At 36.9% G+C, this 15276-nt stretch overlaps 1 protein-coding gene across 6 annotated transcripts in view; it reads left to right on the top strand.

Annotated features, from left to right (window-relative positions):
- WDR47 (WD repeat domain 47) overlaps positions 1–15276 on the top strand; it is a 57875-nt gene that overhangs the window by 40078 nt on the left and 2521 nt on the right. For 4 of the 6 annotated variants that reach the window (XM_046645608.1, XM_046645607.1, XM_046645609.1 and 1 more), the window contains 6 exons: positions 1091–1166; positions 2955–3112; positions 7213–7382; positions 7919–8095; positions 8813–8944; positions 14235–14453. In XM_046645608.1, coding sequence (XP_046501564.1) covers positions 1091–1166; positions 2955–3112; positions 7213–7382; positions 7919–8095; positions 8813–8944; positions 14235–14453 — 932 coding nt within the window. The remainder of the gene's footprint in view (positions 1–1090; positions 1167–2954; positions 3113–7212; positions 7383–7918; positions 8096–8812; positions 8945–14234; positions 14454–15276) is intronic. The other 2 variants (XM_046645610.1, XM_046645611.1) reach the window with 1 other exon arrangement.

Raw genomic sequence — 15276 nt, 5'->3', positions numbered from 1 at the left:
ATTTGTTAGTATAGCTGGGTATAGAATCATAGGATGGAAATCATTCCTCAGAGTTTCAAAGGCATTGCTACATGATCTTTTAGTTTCAGTGTTCTTATTTAGAGGTCTGATGTCATTGTGACCTGATCCTTTTTATGAGGCTAGCTGCTTTATCCACTCTGGAATTTTTTAGGACTTTCTCTTCCCCGATGTTCTGAAACTTGATGATGATACACCTCTAGCTGGGTCTGTTTTCACTTCATTCTGCTGGGTACTTCATGGGCTCTTGTAAGCTGGAAACTTAAGTTCTGGGAAATTGAAAAATATTATTTATTTAGCATTTCCTCACCTCCAGTTTTTATCGATTAAATTTTTTTCTGCTACCATATTATTTTCTAAGCTCCTTTTTATTCTCTAATAGTCTTAAAAATTTGTTTTTATGTCTTGTTCTTATTTCCTGGATTCATCATTTCCTCTTATATATCTAAAGATTTTAATTATGCTTTTGTAGCTTTTGTTTTCTGAATTGTCTGTCTTCTTCCAGATTCCTTTTTCTGTTTGTTTTAGTCTTTGACTTTTATCTAGGCTGCTTTCTTCAAGTAACTGGAAATCTTTGACTATCTGTAAAGAGTGAGGCATTTAAAAAAAATTGGTTACAATGAAGGGCTACATATATGGATGGATCTGTCTATCTGTTAGACTCACAAAAAAAGTGATCAAGTGGAAACATTCTATTATTATGGGACCCTCAACTGTCAGTTTCTGTTACTCTTTTCTCCTGAAAAGCAATCTGAGTTCCTGCCTGGGGTAGGATTTAAGCATAGAAGCAAAGATTCTGGAAGTAAGCAGGGGAAAAGTACTTGACATCTCACTGTAAAATTTGTGGACTTTGACTTAATCTCCTTTCCAGAGTGGCTTCTCACTCCTTATGACTATGCTTGGTGTCACTGAGTCCAGAGCCTCTTAATAAATGGCTCCAAAGAGTAACTTTGACTGGGGTCAGTGAGGGTCGTTTGCCAAAAAAATAAATATTAGAGATTGAAAGGATAAATTAATTTCATTTCTGTTTTGATATTCTGAGTAAACTTTGTTTGAATTTCTGCTCACACAGCTCATCAGAACATTCGGTCATTAAGCCACCCCTTGGAGATTCTTCAGGGAATCTGTCACGGTCAAGAGGGGAAGAGGTAATACTGTGGGGAAGGAGGTTTCGTTATTTTTATATATACTTGCAAATTTTGCTAAGGAATTCTCAATTCAAAAAAAGACCATTTTTAGAAGTAACCATTATTGTTAATGCTGATATTTATCTCCAGGTAGTTGAGCTTTCCCAGGGCTAAGTGAAGAGGTTGCCTTAGAAAGCACATTTGAGAGTATTCATGTTAATGGCCCAGTAGTGATCTTGGCACATGAGCTGGGGCTGTGCACTACTCTCTGAACTCGGTGGTTAATTTGTTCAGATATTATTTGTATCTCCTTTGGGCTTCTCATCAATGCATCTGTTTTTTGCTTTGGGACCACACATCCTTCCCTAACTAGTATACAGCTTCACTCTATCTTATTTTCCCTAGTTCAGATTTTAACCTAATAAACAAAGTCATTATTTCAGATGCTTATGGGGCCAAACAAGTAACATAAATGAATAAAGTTCATCAGTTTTGTGATAAGCACGTAGGAATATTTGTCCTGTGCACAAATAATTATGCTCGCCTAGTGTTTCCAGTTCTTTGGATTTTCAAGAAGAGCTATAAATGTAGATTTTCATGTGTAATTTATTTTTTAAATGGCAACAAATTTAAAAAATTTTAAACATACTGGAGAAGAACAAATAAAGTTAATTTGTGGCTCTGCCACTTTTGCTATAAAGCAACCCTTAGTAATTATTATTAATTTACTATAGCCCATTTAATCAATTAGTCATTCCCCTCCATTTTTCTATTATCTACTGTGCTATTCATTTGGCAAACAGTCACATTTCATATATATGGATTAATGGAAAATGTAGCATTTCTAGTCATAAATTCATATGAATAGTATAAGAATTCAGTTCAATTACATAAGACAAACATAATGTGACATATCAGATTTACCTCCTACTCCCCCCTGAGGATGTATTACATGAATACATAAAAGTCTGGGTAGGGAGAGATATAATCTCTTCATCACTATAGTCAATTAGGGTCCTAGAGCTCTGAGGATGCAACCAGAGCTGAAGTGATTTGCCTTTGTGTGTGTACACTTGACATTCATACTTCCCAAAGATAGCATTTGGTTGGGTCTGTTGACTACATGCAGTCTGGAGGTCCCTATTCCAGGTACAGTCAGTCCTGATCAGGGTAGCAGGATGATTTCAAATGATGCCAACAGCAGGAGTCACCAGAGCTTTTATACAGAACTGCTTCAACTTGCCTTCCTCAGAAGAGGGCTGTGGACAGACAAGTCAACAGTTTAAAATAAAAATGAGGCTCAAATTAAATGTTCTGATTAAAATTATTTTTACAGTTTTAAAAGGGTATTTTATAATTTCAGTTTGAAATATTAAAGTATTCGTTGCTGGAAATAATGGCAATTTTTTTAACCCTAAATGGATTAAATAGTTGTCCTTTATACTTCCTATTTTTAGAAAAAGGCGATGCTCCGTTGTTTTTGTAGAACTATATATGTGGGCTATTTTTTCCTTGACAGTTAAAGAGAATTTAATATGGGAATGCATAGTCTTATATTTTGTCATAGTAAGTGAAGAAAAACTTGAATGTCTTTGAGCTCTCTGAACTTAGTTTAGCAATGAGTAGCAAAAAATAGAAACATCAGGGTTAATTTAGATTTACCATTTAAAAGATTATATGATTGTAAGTAGTGAACATAAGGTGATAAAGTGAATAATATTGTTCAAATGAATTTAAAATGGGATAAAGATGAATTCTTTTGAATTCATTTTTTTAATAGGATAACTTTCATGTTCCTTCTTTCCATAGGATGACAAATCAAAAAAGCAGTTTGTTTGTATTAATACCCTAGAAGACACACAAGCTGTTAGAGCAGTGGCTTTTCATCCAGGTGGTGGTTTATATGCTGTTGGTTCAAATTCAAAAACTCTGAGAGTATGTGCCTATCCAGAAGTAATTGATCCAAGGTAAGGATAGATGGTTTGTACTGTCATTCTTGCTTCATTTTTTAATTAGTTACATTGGTCCTTTTTTCAGAATTGCCATTCTGTACTGTTTAATTTTTGTTTCCTTTTATTAAATCTTTTTTTTTTAAAGATTGGCACCTGAGCTAACAACTGTTGCCAATCTTCTTTTTTTTTTCCTACTTTTTTCTCCCCAAATTCCCCCAGTGTATAGTTGTATATTTTTCAGTTGTGGGTCCTTCTAGTTGTGGCATGTGGGACACCACCTCGACATAGCCTGATGAGCGGTCCCATGTCTGCACCCAGGATCGGAACTGGTGAAACCCTGGACTACTGAAGTGGAGCACGTGAACTTAAACACTCGGCCATGGGGCTGGCCCCAAACCTTTTTTTCTTTTTAAAAAAAATTAAAAAAATTTTTTTATTTGGTGGGGAAGATTGTCTCTGAGCTAACATCTGTGCCAGTCCTCTTCCACTTTGTATGTGGGACGCTGCCACAGTAGGCTTCATGAGTGGTGTGTAAGTCTGCCTGGGATCCAAACCTGTGAATCCTGTGCCACCAAAGTGGAGCACGCAGCTTAACTACTACACCTCCAGGCCGGCCCCTCTTTTTATTAAGCTTTAAAATTTTTATTTTCAATGCTTACGAAATACACATAAGAATCATAAACTAACTTTATAAGTTTTTTCATAAAAGGTTTTCAATTAGGCCATTGTTCATTCAATACTCTAGTCTTCTTTATTTCCATGGCTTTTGTATTTTTTTATCTGAAAGATCCTTATATTCCAATTAAATTACATAAGATAGAGACAAAGTAATGCTAGTTATAGACTTTGAGAAAATAAAAAATTTCTTACAATAATAGCTTCAAACAAGTATTAGGTTGAACTATATGAAATTGCTGATATTTGACCATGTTGAAATTGGTCAACCTAACCATGATTTTACCCTCTTGTTTTAACAGATTATGGGATTTGAAAATAAGACATATGTCTATAAAGGCATATGCCACTAAAAATGGGCATATGACCTTATCTATAAGGGGTAAATTCTTTAAAGTTACTAAGAAAGCAAATAGCTTAGGTACAACCTCAGAGAACATTGAATTTCATTCTTTGATCAGGTACTCTTTTTGTCAATTTATTTGTTAAGCCTTTTACTATGAAAATAAATTGGCGGGACTGGCCCTGTGGCCGAGTGGTTAAGTTCACATGCTCCGTTTCGGTGGCCCAGGGTTTCGCCGGTTCGAATCCTGGGCTTGGACATGGCACTGCTTGTCAAGCCATGCTGAGGTGGCATCCCACATGCCACAACTAGAAGGACCCACAACTAAAAATACACAACTATGTACTGGGGGGCTTTGGGAGAAAAAGGAAAAATAAAATCTTAAAAAAAATAAATTAAAATTAAAAAATAAACAGATTGGCATAATAGAGATAATGAGCTATTTTGTAGATTTTGTGACTAGAGAAATGAATGCCACAAATGGAATAGTTTTCATACCAGTAGACAAAACCACGAAACAAAACAAGCTACAGAACTTTAAAATTCTAAATATAAAAAGCAGTACATGTCGGGGCTGGCCCCGTGGCTGAGTGGTTAAGTTCGCGCGCTCCGCTGCAGGCGGCCCAGTGTTTCGTTGGTTCGAATCCTGGGCGTGGACATGGCACTGCTCATCAAACCACGCTGAGGCAGCGTCCCACATACCACAACTAGAGGAACTCACAACAAGAAATATACAACTATGTACTGGGGGGCTTTGGGGAGAAAAAGGAAAAAATAAAATCTTTAAAAAAAAAAAAAAAAAAAGCAGTACATGTCATAGTATGTTTCGGAAATGTTTTACAACTATTAAGACTTTTTTATTATAACCCCAGTTTGGAGAACAGATAGCTGAGATTATTTATTTGCATTTTGGGGGGTATCTTTTTATCTGAAACCAGAAATTTAGGCTTTTGGACTGCAGTAGCATTTAAAGGTTGGGAAAGCGAATAGGGTTCATGTTAGGTGATAGTATTATAATTTATTGGTGCTCATTGTGTTAGTCAAGTAGGAATACATGAGAAAGAATAGGCTGAATTCCAGATCAGGGAGTGGAAAATAGCAATAATTATGGAGGCAGAGCCAAAGACTTAGATATTTAGGCTTAACCTGATCTCAAGGTAACTTTCTTCTCTTTTGTATTTCTTCTGCTGGCACAGATGTTTCATAGACTGTTCATGAAGAAACTGATTTTTATGAAAATAAGTTTGTTTATTTAAGCAATATATTTTGAGCTCCTTTTATGTGCTAGTTACTATTCTAGGCTGTAGGGATAGTTGTGAGTAAAACAAACATGTTCATTGACTTCATGGAACTTCTGGTTTAATGGGGAAGATGGATATTATGCAGATAGACACACCAATACGTATAATTATTCATTGTGGTAAGTGTTGTGAAGAAAAAGTACAAGGTGCTGTAACAGAGTAAAACGGGAGATAAGAGGACTGGGGAGTCAGAGAAAGGTCTCTGAGGAAGAGGTATTAAAGCTGAGGATGAGTAGAACCTAGCCATGTGAAGAGAAGGGAGAAGATAGTCAACAGGGGGGACATAAGTGAGAAACAGCTTGGCCTTTTGAGGAACCATAATAGGTTCAGATTGGCTGGAGTATTGGGATCTGGAGTGTGATGAGGCTACAGGGATAGTCATGAACTAAATTATGCAGAGCTTTATAGCCATTTTGGGTTTTATCCTGAGTGTGGTGGGAAGCTGCTGAAAGTTTTGAACAGAGCTGTGTTGTGATCTAAGTATATTTTGAGATGATCACTCTGGCGGTGGGTCAGATGGCAATAAGAGTGGTTGCTAGGAGAAGGGTAGGAGGCCGTTGTTGTCGATGGCAGTGGAGATGGAACAAAATGGATAGAGGTAAAATCTTTTTAAAAAAAGAATTAGTAGGCCCTGGCAGTGAATTGGATGTGTGACTAACAAGGGAATCTTTTGATTTGATCTATGTTCCAGATCAATATTAAACACCTTCTATGTTTTGGAGATTTGTCAGTCTTCTTTCTTGTTTCTTAATTTTGAAAATTTTCAAGCATACACAAAAGTAGAGACAGAAATCCAGTAGTTGTCAAGATTTTTATGTTTACTTCATCCGTTTTGTTTGTTTGTTTACTAAAGTATTTTAATGAATCTCCAAAAGCGTACATTTTCTTACATAGACTTGATGTTATATACCTAATAAAATCTTTAGTATCCTTATATTAGTCTGTGTTTTAAAGTGTAGATAAGATGCTGCTACTCCACTGAACCAGTGTTTGACTTCCATTAAAGGCTAAACTCTTGAGGAGCGAGGCATTTAGGACCTTCCACAGCTGTGCCTGCAGCTCCTCACCCACCATTTAGTCTCCAGAATGCCCCGGGCGTCTCCCCTTTAGCCCCACTCTTTCCCAGGCTTCATGAACGCTCAGCTGGTAGTTTCCCTATTGTATTTTTTCTTCACTGAAGCTATTTTCCTGCCTTCATGTTTTTCTGTAAAAATGTCTGTAAATGTAAATGTAAAAATTTAAAATGTAAAAATCTTCTGTAAAAATGTAAAGCTGTCCTTTAAGGCCTAGTACTTTGTACTGGACTGTAACACTTATACTTGCCTTAGTGTTGTGACAACATCTACCTCTCCCAGATTTTAGACTCTGGACAGAGCTCTTGCCTCTTTTATTTTTTATCTGTTTCTGGCCTCCCCTCGGCCCTAGGCAATTGGATATTATATGTTTAATAAACATTTGTTGAGCTTTTTGAATTTGGAAACATTAGCTTTTTAAAAATTATTTTCTTTTGTGTTTCTGAGTTAAAAATCTATGAAAAATATGTGAAATGGAGACTTTAATATCCTGTTTCCTATATGGTCTGAAATAGATTAGTCTAATAATGGTTTATAATTTTACTTTTGGATTTCAAATATGCTTTAAATTTATTTCTTCTAAGATTTTGAAAATTGTTATTAACCTGTTGTATGATACTCTTTTTGCTCCCACCCTCAAGAACAACCATAATATAGAACGCCATATCCATTAACTTTAGCAAGCAAGAAATTGAAATATCTTTCTGTAATTTTTCTTTTTAGTGCACATGACATCCCTAAGCAGCCAGTGGTACGTTTTAAAAGGAATAAACATCATAAGGGATCCATTTACTGTGTGGCCTGGAGTCCTTGTGGACAGTTACTAGCAACAGGATCAAATGATAAATACGTGAAAGTGCTGCCCTTCAATGCAGAGACTTGTAACGCAACAGGTAGGGCCCAAGTATGTGAACAGTAGCTTACCAATGTATTCTTTATGTTTTCCCCATGTTATATCTCTGACATACCTCTGTATTGTCTTTAATAAAATCTAAGAATATAGCCTTAAGAAGCATTTTTTTACATTCTAATTGCTTTGTTATATTTGTGAGGCATTATTTTTTTCACAGGTGGCTAGGTGCTACCTAATCCTTAGAAAATTATTATCAGAGAAATAACTTTTAAATAACTACCAGATATATATTAATGAATATTTTCTAGAGAGTATCTGTCTTCTCTTTCATTTCTTTGGGATGAAAGACAAGATGGGTCTGTTTTAGGGATGATGGTAACTGATCAGTATTTTGATTTCTTGAAGTTCTTTGCTTAGCAAAGTGAAATTAATTATAATATTAATCCCTAAATGAAAACTTAAACCATACCATTCTACCATTCTACCATTATTCTTGGTCAGTTCTGAGGCAGTTTAACAATCTCAAATTATCATAGTAAGTTGAGCAGCATCTTTTTTTTTTAATTCTTATTGCTGTTTCAGGACCGGATCTGGAATTTAGTATGCATGATGGGACAATTAGAGACTTGGCATTTATGGAAGGCCCAGAAAGTGGTGGAGCTATTTTGATAAGTGCTGGAGCAGGAGACTGTAACATTTACACAACTGATTGTCAAAGAGGACAGGGCCTGCATGCTCTGAGTGGACATACCGGTATGTGATTCAGTCTCAGGTGCTGCTTTTCTTTTTGTTCAACTCGTGCTTTCCCCTCCTCTGTGTTTTCACTAATAGAGTATATTTTATCAAAAGAGATTCCCTCAAGACAGGACATTTTTATTTCCAAAATTTAAATTGTAACTTTATTAAATTGTAAATTAAATTGTAACACAGCAGTGATGGCTAACATTTCCCTGTGTGCTAAATCCTTTAGTACACGTAATTCCTTAATTTAATCCTCACAACAACCTTATGAGGCAGTAAGTTTTATCCCCATCTTACACATGAAAAAAGCGAAACTTTAAAAGGCAAATGACTTGTCCAATATCTTAGGGGTAAACGTGGCAGAACTGAGATGTGACCCCAGGGTCTGTCTCTTCCAAAGCTGGTGATCCAACCCCACAGTCTTGTGCTTCCTCTGTGGAAACTTGGCTATAATTTCAAATGATAATTTTTTTTCAGTAATAATTATGATGCCCTGAAATACTGAATCACCAAAAAAGATTAAGTTTCTTCAGTATGGTTTTGAAGCTGTGTGTTTTACTGAATTCTAATTTTTTGAAAATAGCCAATATATTTGGTATATGTGGAAAATCTCTAGTATATTTGATTAACCAGACCATCACATGCCCAATAATAAGGAGTACTTAGCTATGAATGTGTTATAGAAAAGTACTATTCCACAGTAATAACCGAGTGTATGATCTTTTATAGGGCATATTTTAGCACTTTATACCTGGAGTGGCTGGATGATTGCATCTGGTTCTCAGGATAAGACTGTTAGATTTTGGGATCTTCGAGTACCAAGCTGTGTTCGTGTTGTTGGCACAACATTCCATGGAACTGGTAGGTTTTTCTGGAATTTAGATGAATTTATATGAGAAAGAAACTTTATAAATTGCACTTGCTTACCTCCTCTCCCCTGCAACATATATGTTAAAAAAGGTAGGAACAATAGTAAAATAAATACTTGGTATTTTATTGATTACTTTAAATTATTTCAAAATGCTTTTATCTGTTACTTTATTTGTACACATAATATTCAGCCTAGGAAACTGAGGCCCAGGGAGATTAAGTATCATGTTCCAAATTATTCTCTTAGCCAGGGCCATTGTAGAACTAAGACCTTTAAAAAACATTTTTTAAAATGCATGCACATGACAAAAATTGAAATTGAACAAAAAGGGTATACCATTTTCTTCCCACTCCTGTTCCTTGGTGTCTTTCTCTAAGGGACCAGTTTCTTATTTTTTCTTCTGGAAATATTCTGTAAGTATGCAATCAAAAAGCTTATATATGTCATAATTTCTTTTCTCCTTTAAACACACACACACAAATAGTAGCAAGTAATACATGCCTTGCTTTTTTTTTTTTTTGGTAAGGAAGATTGGGCCTGAGCTAACATCTGTTGCCAGTCTTCCTCTTTTTTTTCCTCCCCTTAGCCCCAGTACGTAGTTGTATTTCTTAGTTGTAAGTCCTTCTGGTTCTTCTCTGTGGGATGCTCACAGTGCATGGCTTGATAAGTGGTGTGTAGATTCACGCCCAGGATCTGAACCCATGAACCCTGGGCCGCCGAAGCAGAGCACGTAAACTTAACCACTATGCCACTAGGCCAGCCCTAGCCTTGCTTTTTTGACTTAACAATATATCTTGGTTTGTTGCATGTAAACGGAGGCTACTGCTCTTTGCATTGTCTCACCTTTTAAAACACTAAATCTAAGAGTGACACAATATTCTGCCATTGTGTTTATTTTACTTTAGAGTCTTTTTTCTGCCTTTGTAGTTTTTTCTTTTTTAAGATTTTATTTTTTTCCTTTTTCTCCCCAAAGCCCCCCAGTACATAGTTGTATATTCTTCCTTGTGGGTCCTTCTAGTTGTGGCATGTGGGACGCCGCCTCAGAGTGGCTTGATGAGCGGTGCCATGTCCGCACCCAAGATTCGAACCAATGAAACATTGGGCCGCCTGCAGCGGAGCGCGTGAATTTAACCATTCGGCCACAGGGCCAGCTCCCTGCCTTTGTAGTTTTTAATAGCAATTCTGTGGCACTATTCCAAGTGAAAAGGCCTGCCTTATATACTTAATTTTTGGTGGGGTTTTTTTTGATGCTTTATTTATTCTCTTGACTTTAATGGACCCTTTTCTCTACTTTGATTTAAACCAGATTTGATTTGTTACAGCAAATTTGAGTCTGGAACACACACGCACATGTATAATTATATTTTTATATCTGAATATGTGATCATTGATTTGTTAAAGTTTAGTTGGCATTATTATCAAAGTTAATGTATAACAGTTGAAAGAACTAAATAGTTCAATAAGGCTTATTATTAAGAAAAACAGCATTGCCCTGGGATTCACCCCTGCCCTCCAGCCCCTGCCTCACTTCCCATTTCTCAGAAGCAACCAACCATTTTTAACTTGTGTAGCAGTTTTATTTTTGTGTTTATTTCCATATTTCTAAATAACATTCCTGTAACCATAGTTTTAGGATTTATTTTCTTCCCACCATAGAAAACGAAGATTTAACTTTTCATGTCCCTTTCTGACTCCTACCATCCCTCATCCACTTACATACTCCATGTCTCCCATCCTTTCAATGTAGTTTTATCAATTTTGGTAAGATCAGTATTCATTGTTTACTTTATTTTAACCCTAGCTGCTATTCCTATCTTTTTTTTTCTTTTCTTCCATATCTTTTTGTTTTCCTTGGTGTTAAAAATTGTATTTTTTTGTTTGTTTGTTTGCTTAGTTTCTATACGCTTATCACTAATTTATCTCCAAACTCCCCCCTACTTGTCTAAATTATTTTCAATCCCTTTTCTCTCCTTTTCAGGGTCTTCATTTTTTTATCTTCTTTCTCTTGCAATATTAACATCTCCTTCTCTACTGGATCTCTCCTTCTCTACCATATATAACAAAAATTTTGTAGAATTGGCAATGCCTAAAAGTTCCCCTGTTGACCTCCGTATTCTCCTTCTAGCTCTCACTCTAAATTTTCGCTCCCTTTCTTACCCAGCTGTCTCAAAGGTCTTGCCTATGTATGCCGTTTCCCGTTCTCCCATCCTCAGTCTACAACTTACTCCAGTCTGTCTCCTGCTGCAACCACTCGAACAAGAACTGCCTTTTTTAAGATCACCAGCAATCTTCGTGTTGTCGGATTACTTTTGAATTCTCATTTTACTGCAGCTCTCAGCGGCATGCAACACTTGACCTCTTCCTCTTTTCTTTTGGATTTTCTCCTCTTTACCTCTTGGAGAACTACCTCTTTGCTGGCTCTTCCTCCTTTGCTCAATCTCTAAATTTAGGCATTCCCTAGAGCTCAGGACTTTTGTCTCCTCTCTTCCTCTAGATGAGTACATCTATTCCCAGGGCTTTAAGTATAACTCCTGTGCTGACAGACCTTAAATTTTTATCTCTAGCCCAAACCTCTTCTGTGTGCCAGGCTCACATTTCTAACCCATCTTCTTGATGTCTCCTTTTGGATATCTCACAGAACACTTCAAACTTAACATGGCTTAAACCAAACTATTGAATCATGACCTCTCCCCTTAAACAAAACTGCCCCAGGCCTCCTCACCTAAGTGGTACCACCCACCCATTGTTCATGCCCTAAACTGTGGAGTCTCCCTGGATCCTTCTCTCTCTCCCCTTTCCTCCAGTATCAATCTATAAACAAATCCTGTTGCGTTAGCCTCCAAAATCTATCTGAAATCCATTTACTACTTTGCATCTTTATTGCCGCCACTCTAGGATGAACCACCACCATCTCTCAACCACTGCAATAGCTTCCTCACTCTCCTCTGCACTTCCTCTTGTGCCTCTTCCAGTCTGTGGTTCACACAGCAGCCAGGGCATATGATACCTTGCTTGCAACACCTCAGTGACTTCTCATTGCTCTTGGGTTCAAGTGCAGACTCTTTACCATGGCCTATGAGACCCTGCTTGATCTAGCATTGTTTACCCATTTAGTCTCATCTCAGATCACTTGCTTCTTTCCTTCAGTTCCTGGAATGCGCCAAACTCTTTCCACCTCCAGTGAATTCACGTGTTATTTCCTTGACCTGAAATGCTCTTCCTTTTCATGGTCGGGTCCTTCTCATCTTTAGGTCTTAGCTTCGGTAGCACCTTGCCAGAGAGGCCTTCTTTGATTGCCCCAGTTGGGACCTCGCCATTATTTTCTATCACTCAACTCCATTTATTTCCTTCATAGCTCTTAACACTATTTAAAATAATATATTTGATTACTTGTTTATTGCTGGTCTCCAATAGATTGTAAGTTTCATAAAGGCAGCAATCATATCTGTTTTATTTCCCAGAGTAGATTTAGCACCTGCTGTAGTATTGGCCCAAAGGAGTAGTTATCTAATAACTTTGTTGAATTAATGAACCTGGATTTCTCTTGGCACCATAAAGTTTGAATGTGTAAAACTAAACTCATTATATTTCCGCTGAAAATCAGCTCTCCTTCCCATTTTCCCTGTTTTTGATAATGATTCTCTTATTTCCTCATGCAACTAGATTTGAAATCTCGACTCATTTTTCACTCCTTTTTTTTCTGCCCATCTAGGCAGTTGCCAAGACTGTTGATTCTTTATTCAGTTTTTTTCCTAGAATGTCTATCTGTCCTCATTCAGGCCCTTATTCTCTCATTATTCTATTATTCTGTCTTGTCTTCAGTGGCCTTCTGTTTTCTATAATCTGTCCATTTTAATTTGATACACACATTTTTACATAGATTAAGCTTCCAAAAGTACTGCTTGGATCATGTAATTCTCATGTCTAGAAATCTGTAGTGATATTTCACCATAAATAGGAAGAAGCTCAAACTGCAGTTTAGCCTTCAAGATGCTTGATGGTCTGGCCTAACCTGCCTTTTATGTTGCAGCTACAAGCTGCCTTTTTTTTTTTTTTTTAAAGATTTAATTTTTTTCCTTTTTCTCAACTAAGCCCCCCAGTACATAGTTGTATATTCTTCGTTGTGGGTCCTTCTAGTTGTAGCATGTGGGACGCTGCCTCAGCGTGGTTTGATGAGCAGTGCCATGTCTGCGCCCAGGATTCGAACTAACGAAACACTGGGCCGCCTGCAGCAGAGCTCGCAAACTTAACCACTCAGCCACGGGGCCAGCCCCTACAAGCTGCCTTTTATGTTAACTTGTTAAACCAAGTAACTCCAGCCAAACTAAGCTAAACATTTTTATACTTTTCTTCTAAATTTTCTCATGTAATTCTTCCTGATCATAATAGCCCTCTTCTTTTCTCTATCAAAATTTCAAGCAAAGATGATTTTTAATTGCATATGTGTATAATAAATACAAACATACACACATTCTCTCTCTTATTTATATTGATTGCTGTTCTTCAAGATCTAACTTATGTCCCTTTTTTCTGTGAAGTCTTCCCAGGCCACTTTGGTCTGCAGCAGTGTTCTTTAGCCTTGTTTTCGTTATTGCCCCCACAACGGAGAAAAACTAATTTTTTTCCTAACAAGAGAAATTAAATACCAAGGACTAAGATTTTTTTGGATAGGATTGAGCTCTGGAGGACTACAAATCATTGTTAATGTTTAAGATTTTTTTGTTCCCTGAGAAACATTTTGCATCCCCTTGTGGATGTTATTCCTCCCACTGAGAATGCATAGTCTAGAGTTAGGGCTCCAGCCTGTGGAATCAGAGCTTATTTTCTGTTCAGTTCCTATTGACAGTAAATCACATGTTGCTTTGAGACATTTCCTATACTGTGTCCTAAAACATATTTGTTATTTAATTTCTGGGTCCACCAACTAGACTCTAAGCTGGGTGTGGGAGTATTTCTGGACACTTACCCAGCAGTGAAAAAGTGAATTAGGAAAAGTGGGTCATCTCATCTATTGCATTATAGGTAGTGCTGTCCCAGGGGTTCTCTCAAATGACAAAAAAATGAACCTTTTCATTTCTCACAGAATCTTGCCTCATATCTTACCCCGAAAAAGGACACAAGTATTTATTGGTTGACTGTTAATTTGGATTTTTCCATAACTGAGCAGTATTGATAAGCTACATTAAATTTTTAGTGTATGGTTCAGTGAACATAATTAGCTGTTGCAGTTAAGCTATATTGATTTTTTCCATATTGAAACTTCCATTCCTCCTGCTACAGGCAGTGCAGTGGCATCTGTAGCTGTAGATCCCAGTGGCCGTCTCTTAGCCACAGGACAAGAAGATTCCAGCTGCATGTTGTATGACATAAGAGGAGGAAGAATGGTGCAAAGTTATCACCCTCATTCCAGTGATGTTCGCTCTGTTCGATTCTCTCCTGGAGCTCACTACTTGTTAACAGGATCCTATGATATGAAAATAAAGGTGACAGACCTACAAGGTGATTGAGATTGACCTCTTTCCTTGTTTTCAGTCTCTCCTGTTCTCTTTGGGGTCTTTCTTTTTGTTAGTGTGATCAACTATACACCATTTTCAAATTTTAGTTTTACATACTGAGCAAATTACTGTTACTGTATTCAGATGAGTTGTAGCAAATTATTACATAAATTGAGTGAATAGTCATTTTTATTAAATAATTTTAAAAATATTTAAGAGAGTCAACATTTATTACACTGAATCATTCTGAGTTCAATGATGGTAGATGTTAAAAATACACATTTATGTACTGCTATTTGCTAATACCTTAAAAAACTTAGTTTATAATCTGTGTAATTATGTCTTTGTATCTAGTTTTATTTTTAAAGATTTATTAAGCAAATATTTATTGTGTACCAACTAGGGACACACAGAGAGATGAATAAGACAGGTAACTTCCTCTTTGATGGAGCTTATGTTTTAGAGGTCAATAAAAAGTAAGGCAATAAAAATGTAATTTTAGGTATTGGCAAGTGCTATTATTAAAAATTAGCAAGGTGTAGGAAAGAGTAACTAGGGTGGGTAGGGAAGGCTATTTTAGATTGGATAGAGAGGTCTCTCCAGGGAAGTGCCATTGCGTGGAGACCTGAATGACGAGAAGAAACAAGCCATGCCAGGACCCTAGGAGAAGACCAGTGCACGTGTAAAGGTGCTGAGGCAGGAACAAATGTTGCACGTTCATGACACTGCAAGAAGCCAGTGTGGCGGAACTTCATGAATCAGGGGAGAGAGAGACAGGAGAATACATCAGAGGCAGGGGTTCATAGGCATTTTTAAAAGCATAATGG

Source organism: Equus quagga, chromosome 18 (genome assembly GCF_021613505.1).
Source record: "Equus quagga isolate Etosha38 chromosome 18, UCLA_HA_Equagga_1.0, whole genome shotgun sequence".
NCBI lineage: Eukaryota > Metazoa > Chordata > Mammalia > Perissodactyla > Equidae > Equus > Equus quagga.
Note: the sequence above shows the minus strand (reverse complement) of the source record. Positions and strands in the feature narration are given on the sequence as shown.